This window comes from Heteronotia binoei, chromosome 5, assembly GCF_032191835.1.
Source record: "Heteronotia binoei isolate CCM8104 ecotype False Entrance Well chromosome 5, APGP_CSIRO_Hbin_v1, whole genome shotgun sequence".
NCBI classification, from domain to species: domain Eukaryota; kingdom Metazoa; phylum Chordata; class Lepidosauria; order Squamata; family Gekkonidae; genus Heteronotia; species Heteronotia binoei.
In genome coordinates, this window is record NC_083227.1 from 129029202 (window position 1) to 129046773 (window position 17572).

The window sequence follows — 17572 nt, forward strand, 5'->3', positions numbered from 1 at the left end:
GCAGCTGCAAGTGGAGGAGTGGGGAATCAAACCCAGTTCTCCCAGAAAAGAATCTGCACACTTTACCACCACATCAAACTAAGAAATAAAGTGCACAATTGTATTATCCCAAAAGCATCGCTCCTGGTCCGTGGAAAATTGTCTTCCACAAAACCGGTCCCTGGTGCCAAAAAGGTTGGGGACTGCTGTTTTACAGGACTAGGCTGTATGCATCACTAGATTTATTCCTTTTTTTGGCCTGAATGGGAGTCTTCGCCTACTTTCCAAACTTCCTTGCCAACTTTTCCCAGTTCTATGTTAAACTGCTCTCAGTCAGAGCTGAATTCTGAAACTCAGTACTCAATTCTTCTCAGCTAGGACTGAAATCAGACTGAATCCTCGGCATCTAGTTCAGAAGTTTCTCTGCTCAGCTGATGTTAACCAATCAGATCTCTTGGAACAGCCTGTTACTTAAAGCTCTGTGAAGAATTAGCCCTTCACAGTTCTATCTGTTTACACAACACTTCTAAGCTTTTAAAAGTATAGTCTGTCACACTGGCTTTGCAGGAGACTTCTATTTTCTCTACCCTTATGTTACTATTAACATTAATAAATGCATTAGTAAAGAACAACAGCATGAGATGCATCAGAGAACTACAATGCTTGTGAAAACCCTTACACTTCAACACTCTACAAACCAACACCAGAATTAAAAGGTCCCATAACTGGATATTGGATATGAATATTACATCATAGTTACGTTAATCTAGATCCCATTTTTCAGACAGTTGTCTCCCAGATTGGCTCACACAGACCTAGCTCTCTGCCTTCAGGCTTACAAAATAAAAAAGACACAGCCAAGGACAATGGAAGAAAGAAGGAACTGAATTTAACAGCTCTTGATTGGACTTGCTATTGAAGTCCTTGTTATGAAGGGGCCAGTGAGTTTTGAATGATGCATATAGCTGAGTCCTGTAAAAGTCCAGTGGCATATTCTTGAGTGTGCTTAAGAGTACAATCTTGAAGTTTCTTTCAAAATTTTGTTTCTAGGCTTAGGCTATTGAAACCAGTCCTGGACACACTGCTCTTTAACACAGGAATAAATGCAACCTTTTCTGGTGAAGTAGGGAATGATGTGTAGAACATAATTCAGTATGAATGCCTATACAAGTAGGTCTATATCCAACACGAGTCCCAGTTCTATAGTGTATTGCATTGCATCTCAAATAACTAAGGAGTTAGATTCCAGCCTCAGTCCAGAATGTCATAGCCTGTTCTTAAAGTACTAGTTTCAGGAGATATAGCCGAATGAAGGTGTCATATCTGTAAAACATAGTGGTATCACCTAGGCTGCAACCCTAAATACACCAGGGAGTAAATTCCATTAATCTTAAATGGAATTTACTTCTGCTTAGCATTGCACATTTCTTCCAAGAATTTAGCTCTCCAAAACAGAACACAAAGAGGCCTTTGCATTTTGTAGGAAAAGAGGTACTATAGCGCGAGCACCCTCAGAAGCTACATCTTGTGATTCAGTCCTGTGCTGCTAGAAACAATTTTGGTTACTCAGTGGGAGACAAGTACTTTGCAAATCCTTAGCAGCATTAAATTCTTTTCAGTTAGCCAGAACATTTATTATGGTACATTTATAGCCTACTCTTTCTCAATGCTCAACATACTCAGAAATCTCATTAGGTCTAATGAAATGTACTGCCCAGTAAAGTGACTTTTATGATTGCATCCCCAAGGAGTTCAGAGCTTATTTCGACCTAGTGAAGACAGGCTGAGAACCAGTGATAGGACACTGAACTTGGAGGAGCCCAAGCCAATGCATTCTTACTCAGAAGGAGACCCACTTCCACAGTGGACCTAAGCATGCAGGGCAGTCTGGGACAGTAAAATGTCTATCCCAAGTGTTCACCCTCGCCACTATTCTACAGTAACCTTGTTCACATGTTATAGTGAAACCAGGGAGTAGTACATGGATAGATGTGGGATTTGTATAATGCGCTACACATATTCACTGTAACATGAGAATTATTCATTTGTACGAGGAACAAGTGTACACAGATTGTGCACACATTCAGTGCAACTTGTGAACAGGGTAGTAGTGTATATCTGGGAAAGGGAAGCCCCCCAACTAACTGATATAGCCTTGGAAACAGATTGTGAGGCTCCCCCCCGCCCCGCTTTCAAATTAAGTCTCAGGTAGCCTTACGGCAGGCAGTTCTTGATGGCCGACTTCTCCCCGGCAAACATTTCTTTTGATGTGAATTGCTTTCCCTGCACCGCCTAGGAATTTGGCTGGGAAGCTGAGAGACGCACGGCTGTAATTTGCAAAACGTTGCTTTCGAAGGGTCTCCAGAGTAATTTGATAGACCTCCGATGGCTGCAACTTAGAAGTCGCTTCCAGCGCTTTGCCTTGGAAATACTCCAGGAAGCTTTAAGGAGCCCGTTATAATGCAAGTGATTGATGAGCCCGGTGTAAAAAGCGAAGAATCCTCCCGCACCTAGCCCCCCCCGCCCCCCCACCGTCCCTCGAACAATGGCATCGTGTCTCGGACCTTGGAAATACCCCCCCTCCCCCGTTTATTTTGGTCCGGGGCTATTTGCATAGCTCTAGCGTGCGCTAGGAGGAAACGAAGGAAGGGCTGGGAAAGACTATCCATTTCGGAATCCCCGGGGAGGGCCAAGAGCAGGGTCTCCCCTCCCCAGTCGCAGAGTGGGGAGGGAGGAGTGTCCGTCCGTCACCCACCTATCTACCCACCCACCCCCTCCTACTCCTGCCCCCGCCCTGCGCAGCTGGAGGGCCATGCTCGGGAAAGAGGCCACGCTCCCCAAACTTCCTGCCCCACTTTCGCGGCCGCCGGCTGCCCAGAGCTGCTGCTGAGCGAGCAGGACAGGCACAGGACGAGCCGCCGTGGGGGGGAGAAGCGGAGCGCCTGCAGCGGCTTTCCCGGCGGAGCGCGCGCGCAATGAGCGAGCCTCGGGATCCGGCGGCGGCTGTGGCGGCTTCGCCCCAAGGCGGCTGCCGATGTGCCGGGGGAGTTGGCCGGGCCCCCAGCGTCCTCTCGCTGCTCTTCTCGCTCCTGTCGGTGGGCGCCTGCTTCTTGCTCAGCGCCAGGACGTCCAAGCTCCAGGGCCGGCTGGTGGCCCTCGAGGGAGAACTGGCCAGCCGCGCTTGGAGTCCCGAAGACCAGCTCGACGCGGAGCCTTTGCTCGCCCTGCTGCAGCCTCAGGTGGACAAAGTTTTGCAGGAGGTGAGTGAAGAGCGAGTGTGCAGTTTGGCTTCACTCTTTTGCCCCTGTTGGAAGAAAGAGCAGACGGGGCTACATTTTGAGCCAAGGCTGGTCTCAGAGAAACCGCTTCTGATTGGCAGGGCTGAGACCCAGGATTCGTAAAGGTCAACTAAAAAGAGGCCTGCCTGTGGCACCTTCAACTCTATTCCAGGGCTGAGTTAAGCTTAAAGGCTAACATGTGTGTTGTGCTTTCCGCCCGAGGAAGGGGACTGTCGCCTGCAAAAGTGCAGACAGCAGTATATTATTTTGGTTAGTCTTACTCTTTAGAATTCTCCAGAAGACGCTCTGGCTTCTGCTGGCAACAGGCAAACCCAGTTACCGCTGCTGACCCTTAGCTGCTGGAGGCGGCCTGGCTGGAATCTGCCCTTCTCAGGTGCGGGGCAGGCACTGAGCCCGGATGAACCTTGGTATATAATGGGCAGATAGCTTCTTTGAGCGTGTGCAGAGTGCCTTTTATTACTGCTGAGTCAATGTATCTGACTCGTGCCATCTGGAGAAGATCCTCTATCAAAGAATGTGACTAGAGCAGGCTTTCTTGCTAGCTGTTTTGCGATTGAGACGATAGTGGTTGCGAATTTTAAAAATAAAAAGTACAGTTGTATTGATCACCATTATGGACTGCTGGGGGGTAGCTCAGAAAGCAGATGGGTATTTAGTTTTGTAATTAACAGGGTCGCTCAAATTACTCTCTACAACCTAACCCTAAATGGAACTTGAATATTTATTTACACACTTCATCCGTACTATACCCCACCTTTCTCCCCACTGTGATCAAGTGTAACGAAGCAGCTTTCATTATTTTATTTTCCTCCATTTTATGCTCAAAACAACCCTGTGAGGTGGGTTAGGCTGAGAGTGCATGACTGACCCAGGGTCACCCAGCAAGCCTCTACGGCAGATGTGGATTTGAACCTGGGTCTCCAGATCCTAGTTCATCACTACACCACACTGGCTCTCAAATACACAATCAGTTCAGGAGAAATTGTATTTTGTTTTGCATATTTTCATAAGGTTGCAGTTTTTTTTTCCTGCAAGTCTTGATTGGTATTTTGGTGATCTCTGAAGACACCATACTTTTGAGGGTAACAAAAATGCATTTCTTCACAATGATCTCTCTGTCTTCTGAGTTGTATAGTACATTGTGTCAAAACCTGATGCCCAACCTTTGGTTGGTTTGACCTTTTATTTATAGGTTCAGGGCAGGAAAGAGAAAATTATTTGGGTCTAGTTGTTTTTACATAACACATGGCACTTGGTGCTTCTTTATCCACAAGATTTTGGAGTTTGTGGCCAGATGTTTGGTGGAGTGGAGTATGTGTGTCACAAACAGAGCTTTAAGTTCCATGTATCTGTCACTTGGCTTCTCAGTGTACATACTGTAGAGTGCTGTTATAGACATGGTTGAGTTGTAAATACTTAATGCAAAATCCATGCAAAACAAGGTCAGAACAAAGGAAGCACATGCATAATGCTGTTTCTCATCATGTGTAAGGTGTATATATCCAGTACTTAAAGCCAACATGCAATTGCATAATGTTCAAACAATACCAGGGACTGAACCTGACAGCAATATCTGGATCTTGTTTAGATTCCACATGTTCTTTTGCTCTAGGAAAAGAGTTGCAAAGGAGTTTATGCTGGACTTAAGGGATACAGATCCTGCAGTAGTTATGTCATCTTAAAGACCATTTTTTTTTTATTCCAGCATAAGCTTTCGTGAATCCATGTGCAATGAAGACCTCATTGAGCCAGTTTGGTGTAGTGGTTAAGTGTGCAGACTCTTATCTGGGAGGAACCGGGTTTGATTCCCCACTCCTCCACTTGCACCTGCTGAAATGGCCTTGGGTCAGCCATAGCTCTGGCAGAGGTGAGAGTCCTCTCTGTGAGAGTCCTCTCAGCCCTACCCTCCTCACAGGGTGTCTGTTGTGGGGGGAGAAGATAAAGGAAATTGTGAGCAACTCTGAGATTCGGAGTGGAGGGCGGGATATAAATCCAATATCATCATCTGCCCAGCTGTATTGCTCTGCTTTGTGACAAAACTTATTGGCTACCTGTTAATTGGTTGCTTTTGAAGAAGTGGGTTCTAGCCCACAAAAGCTTGTGCTGGGCAAAAATGATGCCATTAGACTCCTAGTTATTTCTGCTGCAAAAACAGACTAAATGCGATCATGAGCGCAATACCACCTTTCTGAGTCAGCTGAAGTCAATGGGTGGAATTCCATTTAGGATTGCACTGAACACAGCTGCTGTTCTGGAATTGCGGAGCTAATGTCACCCATTAAACATGGATAGTTCTCAGTACTGTAGGGCAGTACTGCTAATGGTCATTCCACTAAATCAGTTGCCTAGTGATTGTCATAAATACTCCTTATCTTTTTGCTGTGCTAAGATAATTTGAAGTTCACCCTGGAGGCGTCTCCTGCTTTAAGCAGCAGTATAATAAAGGCTTGGTTAATACTGCAATATCAGTAGCACTATAGTAAAGGTTTGGTTAACTGAATGACCAAGTCCCAGGGACCCACCCAATTCACTCATGCTCTGCCCCATGTCACTGCTGCCCTCTGGCTGCCGCTTGGCTGGGGCAGTAGCTGACACAGGCCCAGTGACTTGCTTGAGCAAGGCTAGTGGTACTTTGGCTGGTGCAGGTAAGAGGGCAGTAGTGTCATGGGGGGGTCAGCACTGGAGTGGACTGTGGGTCCTGGCTAGGTTGTGGCTATAACCACCAGCCTCTTAATGTTGTTGCCCTCTCACCCTGGAATAAAAGTTTTGTTAACTGGCACATTTGCTTAATCAGAAAGCTCCGATTCTCATGCATGCTGGTTAACAAAGCTTTTACTATATATTGAACATAGCGTTTGAGATTTGTATTCAGTATCGTTTCAGACCAAGAATACTTCTTAATAACTGGAATAAGAGCAGGTGAGTGGGGAAGTTTAGAAGAAAGCAGTGTGCTGATGTAAGTAAATCTAAAGCAAGAAACATAGCAGGGAGAGTCCCCTTTTTTGAAAAACCAATTATGCTGTTGCTCTGGATAAGAAGAGAAACTGTAATGAAAGAACACTGTTGAGAATATTTTTGGTAGAACATAGTTGAAGTGGGAAAATAAAAAGGGTGACAAAATCTCCTGTTAATTAGAAGTTCCAAACTTATCCAGGTGTATCATGATTGTACTTTTGGTTACCAGTACACATAATCTGCTGCTGGTGTGACTAGCTGTACATTTATGTTTGTGTACAGTTCTTGACCCCAAAATCAATGGTTGTAAAAACAAATCTTTCATAAACCAGTAAGGAAGCCCACTTATATCATGAATGTGCCTTAATGGTGCATTGCTTTGAACAGGTCAATGAATGATTGAGGAATGATGGTGGTGAAAACAACAGAAAGCCAATAGAACATTTTTGCTAAAACATTTTTTAAGAGAAGCAAATGGTATAATGTTGCTTATTAAATATCACTCCTTGCTTTTTTAATATGGCTAGTTTGTTATTTTTAGTAGTTATGGTGAGGTGCCAATGAAGGGGGTAGATGTCACTGAAGAGAGATCAGTGAAGGTATGTTAGCTGAAAGAAGAGAGCTCTGGAGACCATTGAAGCATGTAGTATACTTCACTCTCACACTGCACAAAATGTCCTAAGATTATCTGTGGGTCATAGAGATCTCAAATGAACCTGCATAGACAAATGATTATAGATACAAGCAGCTTGTAATTGGTGGGTGAACATTTCTTCCAGCATACTCCTCCTCTATGACCTCTCAGTCCTTCACTTAAAGGAAATTTCTTTAACTGATGTTTTAAAAAATTGAATATTTTGCAGAAGAGAAGAAATTGATTGAATTAAAATATGACTCATTTGCCTTTCAATCTATTCTATATATTTACTTAAACTTCCTGTGTTTCCATTCAATATACAAAGTGTCAGATCTTGTTTTTCATTTCACTATGAGAATTTATCTGGCAATTGTCCTCCTTCAGAACTATCGATCCCTTTCCCACAAGAAATCCCTGGCACATATACTTTTTGCAGCCTGAGATAGTTTGAAGAAGACGACTGCAGATTTATACCCCGCCCTTCTCTCTGAATCAGAGACTCAGAGTGGCTTACAATCTCCTATATCTTCTCCCCCCACAACAGATGCCCTGTGAGGTGGGTGGTGCTGAGAGGGCTGTCACAGCAGCTGCCCTTTCAGGGACAATTTCTGTGATAGCTATGGCTAACCCAAGGCCATTCCAGCAGCTGTAAGTGGAGGAGTGGGGAATCAAACCCGGTTCTCCCAGATAAGAGTCCGCACACTTAACCACTACACCAAGCTGGCTCTTCCAGCATAGTACTAGGCTGGATCCTGGTATTTCAGGCTGCAAAAAGTATATGTAAACAGTGAGCCAGTATCACTGAAAAAGAGGAATGAAATTTCAAGAATGAGTACTATGGATCCTTCTTGAAATTTCATTCCTTTCCTTTTTTTTGGCAATACCATCTCATTAATTTATCACATGTTTTATACTGCTCTTCATCAAGGAGCACAGGCTGGTATACATTGGTCTTCCTTCTTCCATTTTACTCTTGCAACAACCCTGTGTGCTAGTTTAAGAGGAGAATGTGTGACTGGCCCAAGGGCACCCAGCAAGCCTCATGGCATAGTGAGGATTCAGTTGTTCCTGGGTCCCTCACGGCCAGGACCACCACTTCAGCCCTTTCATCTAGCTGGTTTACAATCTACAATTTAGATTCTATTGCTTCCCAGTAAGACACTGAGACTACTGTCATATGCTAGGATATTATTCAGGGATTATAAAACATCATCATTTACCCATGCAGGTGTAGAGAAGCTTTGAATCTGCAAGTGTATTGAATCCATTCCTGTTTTAAAGAAGTGCAGCAGATGTACTATATGGCTAGCTAAATTAAGTACTGGTGGTCTTGAGGATTTGGTATGGCCACAGAAAACCCCTTCCCTTTTCCCAGAAATAAATGATTAAGAGTGCTGTTTATTTTGAAATAATTCGGAACAGGGATGTAGAGGGTGAAAAAAATGACATGGCGTAAATAACCTTTATGTTCTTGCTGTATTTGCATTCGTACCAGAACGGATAGTATAGGTTAAGCTGAGGTAGCAATGTGTCCTGTATTGGCAAGTGTACTGCAGCAGATGATACAGATACATTTACAAACCAAAGACAGGATGGGTATGACTTGAGGAAAGCCTGTAACAAGTCCCCAGTCTGAGAAGAATGTGACTAAATCTATGATACGCAGTTCTAACAAGAATCATGCTCAGGGTGGGGGTGGAGCGAAATGAGAAATATCATGAACTACATTTCTACGGGTTAAAGATAATTTCAGTAGAATAGTTCCCTCCCCCAACAGAATAGTGAGTAGACAGGAAAGATGAAATTTTTAAAATCTTAATAGAAAAGCAATTCCTGTTTAAGATTTCTGACACCTTCAGCTCTCTCTCAGGGTTACTGCTCCCTGCTGTGCCCCCAAGATGCAATGCGTTTTGGTTGGTCAGTGCAATAAAATGGGTAAGGAGAAGGACGTTGTAGTGCTTTTCTTCTTGAAGCATGATGGTAAAGCAGATACTGTTCCTGTAGTCACTAGGTTTTCCTCCTGTGAACTTCTTATTTTCTTTTTACTGTAAATTGTGGAGCATCAAATGTGCTCTTGGGATTGCATGCATACCTTCGAGTGCACAGTGAGAAATTTGACTCCTAAAGGGTTATATTTACAAAGAGGAATTTAGGGAGAAAGACATAGCTAATAACCTCATGCCTTAAACACATGCAGAGATACATGCTTTTGACCTAAGAGCCACTGCACCCAATGCATGAAGTAATTACCTGAGTCAGTAGGTGTATGTTGAGAATAGAGATTTTTAAAAACAAAGCAAAGGCAAAATTACATTAAAAGGAAGAGCAATTTATTAACCAGTGCATCTGTTTTGGCTTTCCTGCTTTTGAGGTTCTCTGCTTTTGAAAAGATGCACACCACAAAAATAAAGGAATTGAAAGTTCCTCGCTGTGTCACACATGCAAACATACCTGTTTGGTGTAGTGGTTAAGAGCAGTGGACTCTAATCTGGAGAACCAGGTTTGAGTCCCCACTCACTCCACATGCAGCTGCTGGGTGACCTTGGGTCAGTCACAGTTTTCTCAGAGCTGTTCTCTCAAGAGCAGTTCTCTCTGAGCTCTCTCAGTCCCACCTACCTCACAGGGTGTCTGTTGTACGGAGTGGAAGGAAAGGAGATTGTAAACCGCTGTGAGATTCCGAGTGAAAGGTGGGGTGTAAATCCAATCTCCTCTTCCTCATCATGCAGGTGTCATATGCAGGAAGGAACAATAAAGAAATTATAAGCCACTTTCTGTGTACATGTATCCTAATAGCACGTGGGTCTCTGGAGTGGGACACTGACATGAGAAATAATGTACCTGACTGGCTAAGAGTTCCTCTGTACCTGAGGTAGGAGCGTGGAATATGTTATCTGTTGAGGCCAGAAGAAACTGCATGTTGATGGAAGGGCAGCTTCTGTAGGTTGGGGTCTATACCACTGCCAGCATCCAAATCCACTTGCAGCTTTATTATTACTTGGGGGGGGGGAGTACCTTCCATCAGTTTCTAACGTTTGTGCACTCTTATGAAAGTGACTTTTAAAAAGGTTTTATCTTACCAACAGTTATGCTCTTCCTACTTGTGGTTATTTAAGACCAAGACCTGGAAACCAGTGTATGTATGGGCAAAAAGTATTGGGTTTGTGATGAGATAATAGAACTGTTATAGTGTAAAGCCCTCAAAACTCCATATATGTGTGGGATGGGTAGGTGGTGGGAGAGTGACGGTGTGTGGGTTTTCTTCGTTTTTTCTATGTCAGTATTGTATCCTTTCTTATGTGTTTTTTTTGTTATATTTTTGTTTCTGTATGTTCTTGGTTCTCAATAAATCATCTTGAGTTTAAAAAAAAAAAGACCAAGCTCCCTATTGGTGGACATGTAAAGGCCCAGAAAATTTCAGGTGGAAAAAAGTCCCTCCCCCCTCAGGACTTCCCCCAGTTTTTCCAATGAAAAATATGGGGAGCTGCTGATGAAAAAAACAACTCCTGTAAGAAGTTTTCTCTTTCAGAATAAGTAAAATGCCTCTTAAGGCAAAGTTTTCCCACAGTCAAATGTATAGCATTAAAAACTCTGGGGACTTTCTGAGACATTTAGGGAAACACTGGGAAAAAAAGGCACAAAAATTTACCTGTATTTTTTCTTCTAAATGGGGCAAAGCCATACAGTTTTACAGGTGCATTTCTTAGTAATTCTCAGCAAAGAGTTTGCCTTTTTTCACTGCTGCAGCACAATGGGTAGACACTTTTATTGAGCTATTTACTGTGACTCCAGAGTCTCCTTCCCTCAGTCTCAGCTTCAGATCCCATTAGTATGTACTTGAAGTTAGGATTTTTTGTTCCAGTGTGCAAAACCTCACACTTACCTACATTTATCTTCATTTGCCACGTTGTTGCTCATTTATCCAGGCTGTGAAGATTCTCCTGGAGGTCTTGGTTTTCACTGTCCTGAATAATTTTGTGTCATCTACAAATGTGGTCAATACACTACTCATCCACAGTTCCAGATAATTTGTGAATCAATTAAAAAGCACCAACTCCAATACCGATCATTATGGGCCTACCACTTACTTCCCCCCATTGAGAGAACTGTCCTTTTATTCCTATTGTGTGTTTCCTTTTGTTTAATCAGGTTTCAGTCTACAAAAGCACTGATCTTATCCCATAAGGTACCTTGTCTAAAAAAGCTTTTGACTAGTCCGGAGGAGGAGGATTTATACCTTAGCCTTCACTCAGAGTGGTTTACAATCTCCTTCCCTTTGTCTCCCCATAACAGACACCCTGTGAGGTAGGTGGGGATGAGAGACCTCTGAGAGAACAGTTTTTGTGAGAACAGCTCTGAGAACTGTGACTGATCCAAGGTCACCCACAGCTGCATGTGGAGTAGTGAGGAATGAAACCTGGTTCTCCAGATTAGTGTCCACCACTCTTAAACACTACACCAAACTGGCTCTCACCTTGTCACACAGCAGGGAAGCAGGAAGGGCCTTTTACTGAAGAAGAAGATATTGGATTTATATCCTGCCCTCCACTCCGAAGAGTCTCAGAGTGGCTCACAATCTCCTTTACCTTCCTCCCCCACAACAGATACCCTGTGAGGTGGGTGGGGCTGGAGAGGGCTCTCACAGCAGCTGCCCTTTCAAGGACAACCTCTGCCAGAGCTATGGCTGACCCAAGGCCATGCTAGCAGGTGCATGTGGAGGAGTGGGGAATCAAACCCGGTTCTCCCAGATAAGAGTCTGCACACTTAACCGTTACACCAAACTGGCTGCCATCGCTCTGGTAAGGGACTGTATGGGAGGACTCAGAGCACCCGCACAACCCCTGTGTTTTCCTTTTTAGCAAGTACCTTTTAACCGTGACCAAAGAGACACGAGGACCAGGCAGTTTAACAATAACAACGTTTTATTATATGTGCTCAAAAACAACAAATGGGTTATAAAGAAACAGTAAAGGTTGGTGCAAAGAAATAAAAACCCTGACGCAACTACCTAAATATTACCTTATTCTAATGCCAAAAACTCACCACCCCCTTTGAGTGAGGGATCTCTCCCCAGCTGCAACTTGCTTCCAGCTCAGGCTTTTCCAGTGAGAACCAATCTCTCTCTGTCTGCAGCCTCTCCAGAGAGAACAACCTAGGGATGGGCACAAAATGGGAAGATGGTTTGTTTCGTGGTTTGTTAGTTTGCCCAATTTGGTGGTTTGTTTTGTTTGTTCCCCCCCCCACCACCAAATGAACCATGATTCGTTTGGTTCAGGAAGATGTGGAACAGCCTCTGAGAGGGCTAGAAAGCACCGGTGTGCCACCACGTTCACAGCATGATGACATCGCTCAGAAGTGATGTTATTGTGCCTGGCATGTTGCCAGGGGGACGCTCTATCACTTGGGAAAAAACTCTATTATAACCATAGAGTTCCCACCAAGTGATAGCGTATCCCCCTGGCCATGTGCCTTGGGCGATAATATCACATCTGGGTGATGTCATCGCACTAGGCAATTCACAGCACACGAGGAGGATCCCCCAGAAGGAGCCAGGTAGGAATTGGCAAGAACCCTAGGCTTGACCTGCCAATCAAGCATTGCCTGGAAATTAATTTTCTTGGCACCAGCCTTTCTGCTAAAAATGAACCAATAATGGTATAGACAAACCATCCAAAAAACAAGCACCATTTGCCGAACCCCGAATTGGCCATTTTAAGCAGAATTACAATTCATTTGTTGATTCATACCCATCTGTAGAACAACCCTCTTTGCAGCTTGACCTATTTATGCTTTCCTTCCAGGTCCCACACCTCTGGGCAAGTTTTCCCTCCAAAACTGCTTTCACCCAAGCAGAGGGGCAGAAGGGATCCTGGGAGATGTAGACCCTGTAGCTACTCCTACACAGGCTTCTCTGGAGCCTACAGGCTGCACTAGTCCTAGCATCATGACACATCTGCTGGGTCACGGTTATCTATATGTTTTCCCAAAGAATTCCAGAAAGTTAGTGCGGCAGGACTTCCCTTTGCCAGAAGCCATGCTGATTTTCCCTCAGCAGGCTTTGTTCCTCTGTGTACTTAATAATTCTTTGATTACAGTTTCTGTTAATTTATCTAGGACAGGTGTTAGGCTAACATCTATAATTTCCTGGTTTTCCCCCAGACCCGTTTAAAAATGTTGTAATATTTGCTACCCTCCAGTCCTTTGGTTCATTTTAGTCACTAATTACATATACAGACCAACAGTTTCACTTTTGAACTCTTGCATATGTGCCATCTGGATATGTACTGGTTTTTAATTTCCCTAAGAGTTCTAGAACTTCATCTCTCAGCACTTCAATTTGACTTAGTTCTTCAGACTCCATTCCTGAAAATAGTTGTTCTGACCTGCCTCACGCTTTCTACAGTGAACAAAGATACAAAGAATTAATTTAGCTTCTCTCTCACAACAGCATCTTCCTTTAGCAGTCTTCTTATTCCTTGGTCATCCAGTGGCCCAGCTGCCTCTCTGGGCAGTTTCTTGTGTATATTTTAAAAACTGCTTATTATTTGTCTTGATGTTTTTAGCAATCCGTTCCTCATATTCCATTTTTGGTCTGCATAATGATTAATTTATACTTCTTTTGCTAGATCCTGTGTTCCTGTTTTGTTTTGGGGTAGACTTTCCACTTTTTAGAAAGAGTCTTTTTGCCTTTTCTGGCTTCCTTGATTTGGATCATTTAACCATGCAGGAGTCCTTTTAGACTTGGCGGTGCCTTGCTTAACCTGGGGGACACATTCTACCAGGATGAATCGGTGTGGTTTTAAATAGCTTCCAAGCATCATCTGGAGATCTGACTCTCTTGTGTTTCCCTTTCATTTTCCTTCTAACTATTCCCCTCATTTTTGTAAAGTTCCTTCTTTTGAAGTAAAACGTTACAGTTTTAGATTTTAGAGGTAGTGTTCCATTGACGTGAATGCTGAGCTTAATAGCATTGTGATCACTGCTCCCAACTGGTGCAAGCCTGAAGCCCCACTGAGAACCAAATCCAGGACCACTAATCCTTCTCATTGGCCTTGTGACCAACAGTTCCAGGGTATAGTCATTTATGAGTCCAAGGACCTCATTTCTACAGCTAATATGTGTTTACCCAGTCAATGCAAAGGTAGTTGAAGTCTCAACCCCAGTTTCATCCACATTCTTTCAGTCTGAGATTGCTAGTGCTGGGTTTTGTAAGGGTTACTATGAGCCAAAAAGTAAGATCATGCCTGTCTGTCCATCTGTAAATAATATTTTAAAGGGGAAGAGATGTGTGATTTGTAAACACAGCCTTTATTGTTAAAGTGTTAATAAAAGTGGGGTGAACACTTGAATTGTGTTGTATAAATGTACAATATTAATTTAGTGCAGAGCTTTAGAGCATATTCTAGAATGTTCAGAGTGTTAAAAGAACTTACCCTAGCACTAGCAAAAATACATCTGTTTTGCATTCCTGTTATTTAAAGAAAGAACTATTGAAATATCAAGTCATTACTTATGTGATGCTTTGCTTTCATAATTTATTCACTACTTAATGTGTCAGATCTTCATCTTTTATGTTTATGATGTTTTCAGTTTTTCTCATTATTGATTTGTTTACAACATTATATCCTGTGCAAATAAACTCACTGGGTAGATTTCATCAAGACATTCACATTTCAATAACTAATGTGAATGATTAACTACCCCCCAGAAAAAAAACCCCTCAATGTAGCTGTGGAGCCCTGAGAAGTCAATCAAAATAGCATCCTCCTCACCTTCAGAATGCTTGCTGAAATAAAAAAAATGTTTTAGCATAATGACTCAAATAATCGAAAACCTGCAGTTAAGGACTGCCTCCTCCCATACAGTCTAGCCCGCCTGTCAAGATTTTCTCAATCCCTGCTTTCTGTGCTTTTGCCTCCAAAGGTGAGGTAGGTGGTGACTGGAGATGGGCATTTTCCATTGGTGGCACTTATAAAAATGTGTCAGTTCAGTTGTTTAATTATTTTATACATGGCTTTGAACGTATGATGAAATGGAAATACTTAGTGAAAATGAAAATCAAAACCTTTCCAACAAACTTTGCTATGGGTCTATGTAGCCCTTTAATTCAGCAATTCTTCAGATGCTTAGCACTATTTACATCATAACCACATGGTCAGGATGTAGCAATACCTCTGTTTGTTCCATAACAAAAGTTTCAATTCAAAGTGCATAGTTTTCAGGCTATAGTAAAAATGTTAATGAGTGCAGTTTAAAGAAATATTTAGAAGCAAACAAACCAGAATAGCTTTGTTCATAATAGCTTTATTGTTTTCTACCAGCCTTAAAACATTCTAGCTGTTAAGGACTGACTTTAAGACTTGAGGTATGGGCATCTGAGTGCCAGCTGAACATTCCAAAGTATCATGGGATTCCTATGTCTGCTTTTGTGCATGATGCCAATGTAAGGTTGGGTTGGTATCCAAATGGAAAAATAGTGGGGTTGGCATGTTGCAGATTCCCCTCTCGACCAGGGGTGGCCAACGATAGCTCTCTAGATGTTTTTTTTGCCTACAACTCCCATCAGCCCCAGCCAGCATGGCCAATGGCTGGGGCTGATGGGAGTTGTAGGCAAAAAACATCTGGAGAGCTACCATTGGCCATCGCTGCTGTAGACCATTTAAAATTAATTTCTTCTCCCCTGCCACCTTCAGAATTGTCAATAAGCCTGGCTGAGACAAAAGCGGAGTGGTGACTATTTACAGGGGAGAGCCAGTAGGCATTTAAGAGTTGTACATCAACACCCCACCCCACCCCCACATATGGTGGTCACATGAATAAAACACAATTGCACAAATGCTAGTACAATTAAGCAAACCATGGATTTAGTTTATGTCACAAGCAGAGACACTGGCAGTATTGTTTAGGACTAAGGGTGCAGTATGATTTGTGGCGGAGGAAAATTCATAAGGAGAAAATTGTGTAGAATTAGAAGTCATTTAGTTTATATAAAAATTCAGTTTAATATAAAAGTGGTTTTATAATTAGGAAACCTGCAAGTGTTAGGCTTAAGGTAGCCCTGAATTTCTGCATGGATGGAAGATAACAATTAGAATGATCAGCCCCGGAAGAAAATGGATTGAAATGGTTTCCAGACAGCTCTAGGGAATTTTCCATCTGGAACCACTGCAAAGTGCAGTTGATTTAGTAGGTGACTGGAATCAGGAGGCCTTGCAAGCAGTGGGTATAATTTTTTTTAAAGCTTCTTCCTCTATATCTTCAAGGTCATTAAGTGCATTGGTGCTTAGTGGCACTGGGTGCTGTGAAGCAGTTGGGATAACATGAGTGATGATGGAAGAAGGTGTGTGCTGAATCTGACTGAAAACAAGAAGGAACTCATCTTGTGGTAGTTATTATGATGGTACTTCTCTGCCACCATTGTGTCTGTGTAGTGCTTACCAGCCATGTTTCTTGTGTGATTTAAGAGGCTTGTATTTAAGCCCTGAAAACAAATAAAGGATATTTTAGAAACTTCCTGTGATCAGTTTGCCGAACACATTGCAGATAAAATTGTACCCAGTTTGGACACCATGTTGTCTGCAGGGGTTCTGAATACTCCTGGTATTTTTGTTGGTAGGTACCTCTGGATTCATTCCAGTTGGTGCAACTGGAGAAGGTGGGTAGCATATGTGGAACAATAAGAATACGTGGAACAATAAGTCCATCAGAATTAATGGACTTCTTCTGTTTTTGATTAATTGGGAGGGGGGAGAATTATCTCAATCAGTGACAAATACCAGTGCACTTCTGACAGAAATGTCAGTTCCCCCCAGCTCTGGAAAAAAAACTCTGAAAGTTTCTATACCTTGGGTGAAAAATACATTACACCCATCCAGTCTGAATAATCTAAATAATTACAGGCCTCCAGAAGAAGGGGATTACTGTACAGCTGTAGGAGTTTCTGAATGAAATTTATTTCCATGATCCCTTTTGTGTTTGGCTTTCATCCAAGTCATAGCACAGAAACAGTTCCTTGACCTATTTGTTTCTTTGTTTGTTTGTTTAGCCCATCCTCCCCACAAATGGCCTCATGGCCAATAACAACATAAACATTAAAACATTCAACGTTAAACAATCAAAACAACATTATAAAACAATTTAACTAAATTAAACAGATATTCCCATTTAATAACAGCTTCAAGATGGTGAGCATAAGAATTTCCAGGTACGGGCCCCACAGTTGGAATAAATAGATAAAATTCATAAATTCATATCTCCTTAATATTCATATTTCTGTGGGCAAGAGAAAGAAGAAGGGGACTATTTTAAGCAGGGAGGTCAGATATTTGAATGTCCACTGCTTCAACCAAAGCCCTGGCAGAACAGCTCTGTTTTACAGGACCTGTGGAACTGCAGCAAGCCCTGCAGGGCTGTGATCTCAGGTGGGTTCCACCAGGTAGGGGCCAGGACAGAAAAAGCCCTGGCTCTGGTTGAGGTTAAGTGGACTTCCTTTGATAACCAATGTGGTGTCTACCCCATTTCTAGGTTGATCAGCAGAGTGCAAGGCTCCCCAGGAGGGTATATGGGGAGAGACAGTTCCTTAGATATGCTGGTCCCAGGCCACTAAGGGCTTTAAAGGTTAGCACCATCACCTTGAACTGGATCTGGTACTCAATTGGTAGCCAGTGCAGCCACTGGCTGCATATGCACCCACATAGGTGCTGCA

At 42.9% G+C, this 17572-nt stretch overlaps 1 protein-coding gene across 2 annotated transcripts in view; it reads left to right on the forward strand.

The window, feature by feature from the left end:
• Positions 1-2951: 2951 nt before the first annotated feature.
• LOC132572871 (collagen alpha-1(XXIII) chain-like) overlaps positions 2952-17572 on the forward strand; it is a 539646-nt gene continuing 525025 nt past the window's right edge. For both annotated transcript variants that reach the window (XM_060240397.1, XM_060240396.1), the window contains exon 1: positions 2952-3239. Coding sequence is in view for 1 of the 2 variants with exons in the window: in XM_060240396.1 (XP_060096379.1) it covers positions 2955-3239 (285 nt within the window). In the remaining variant the exon portion in view is untranslated. The remainder of the gene's footprint in view (positions 3240-17572) is intronic.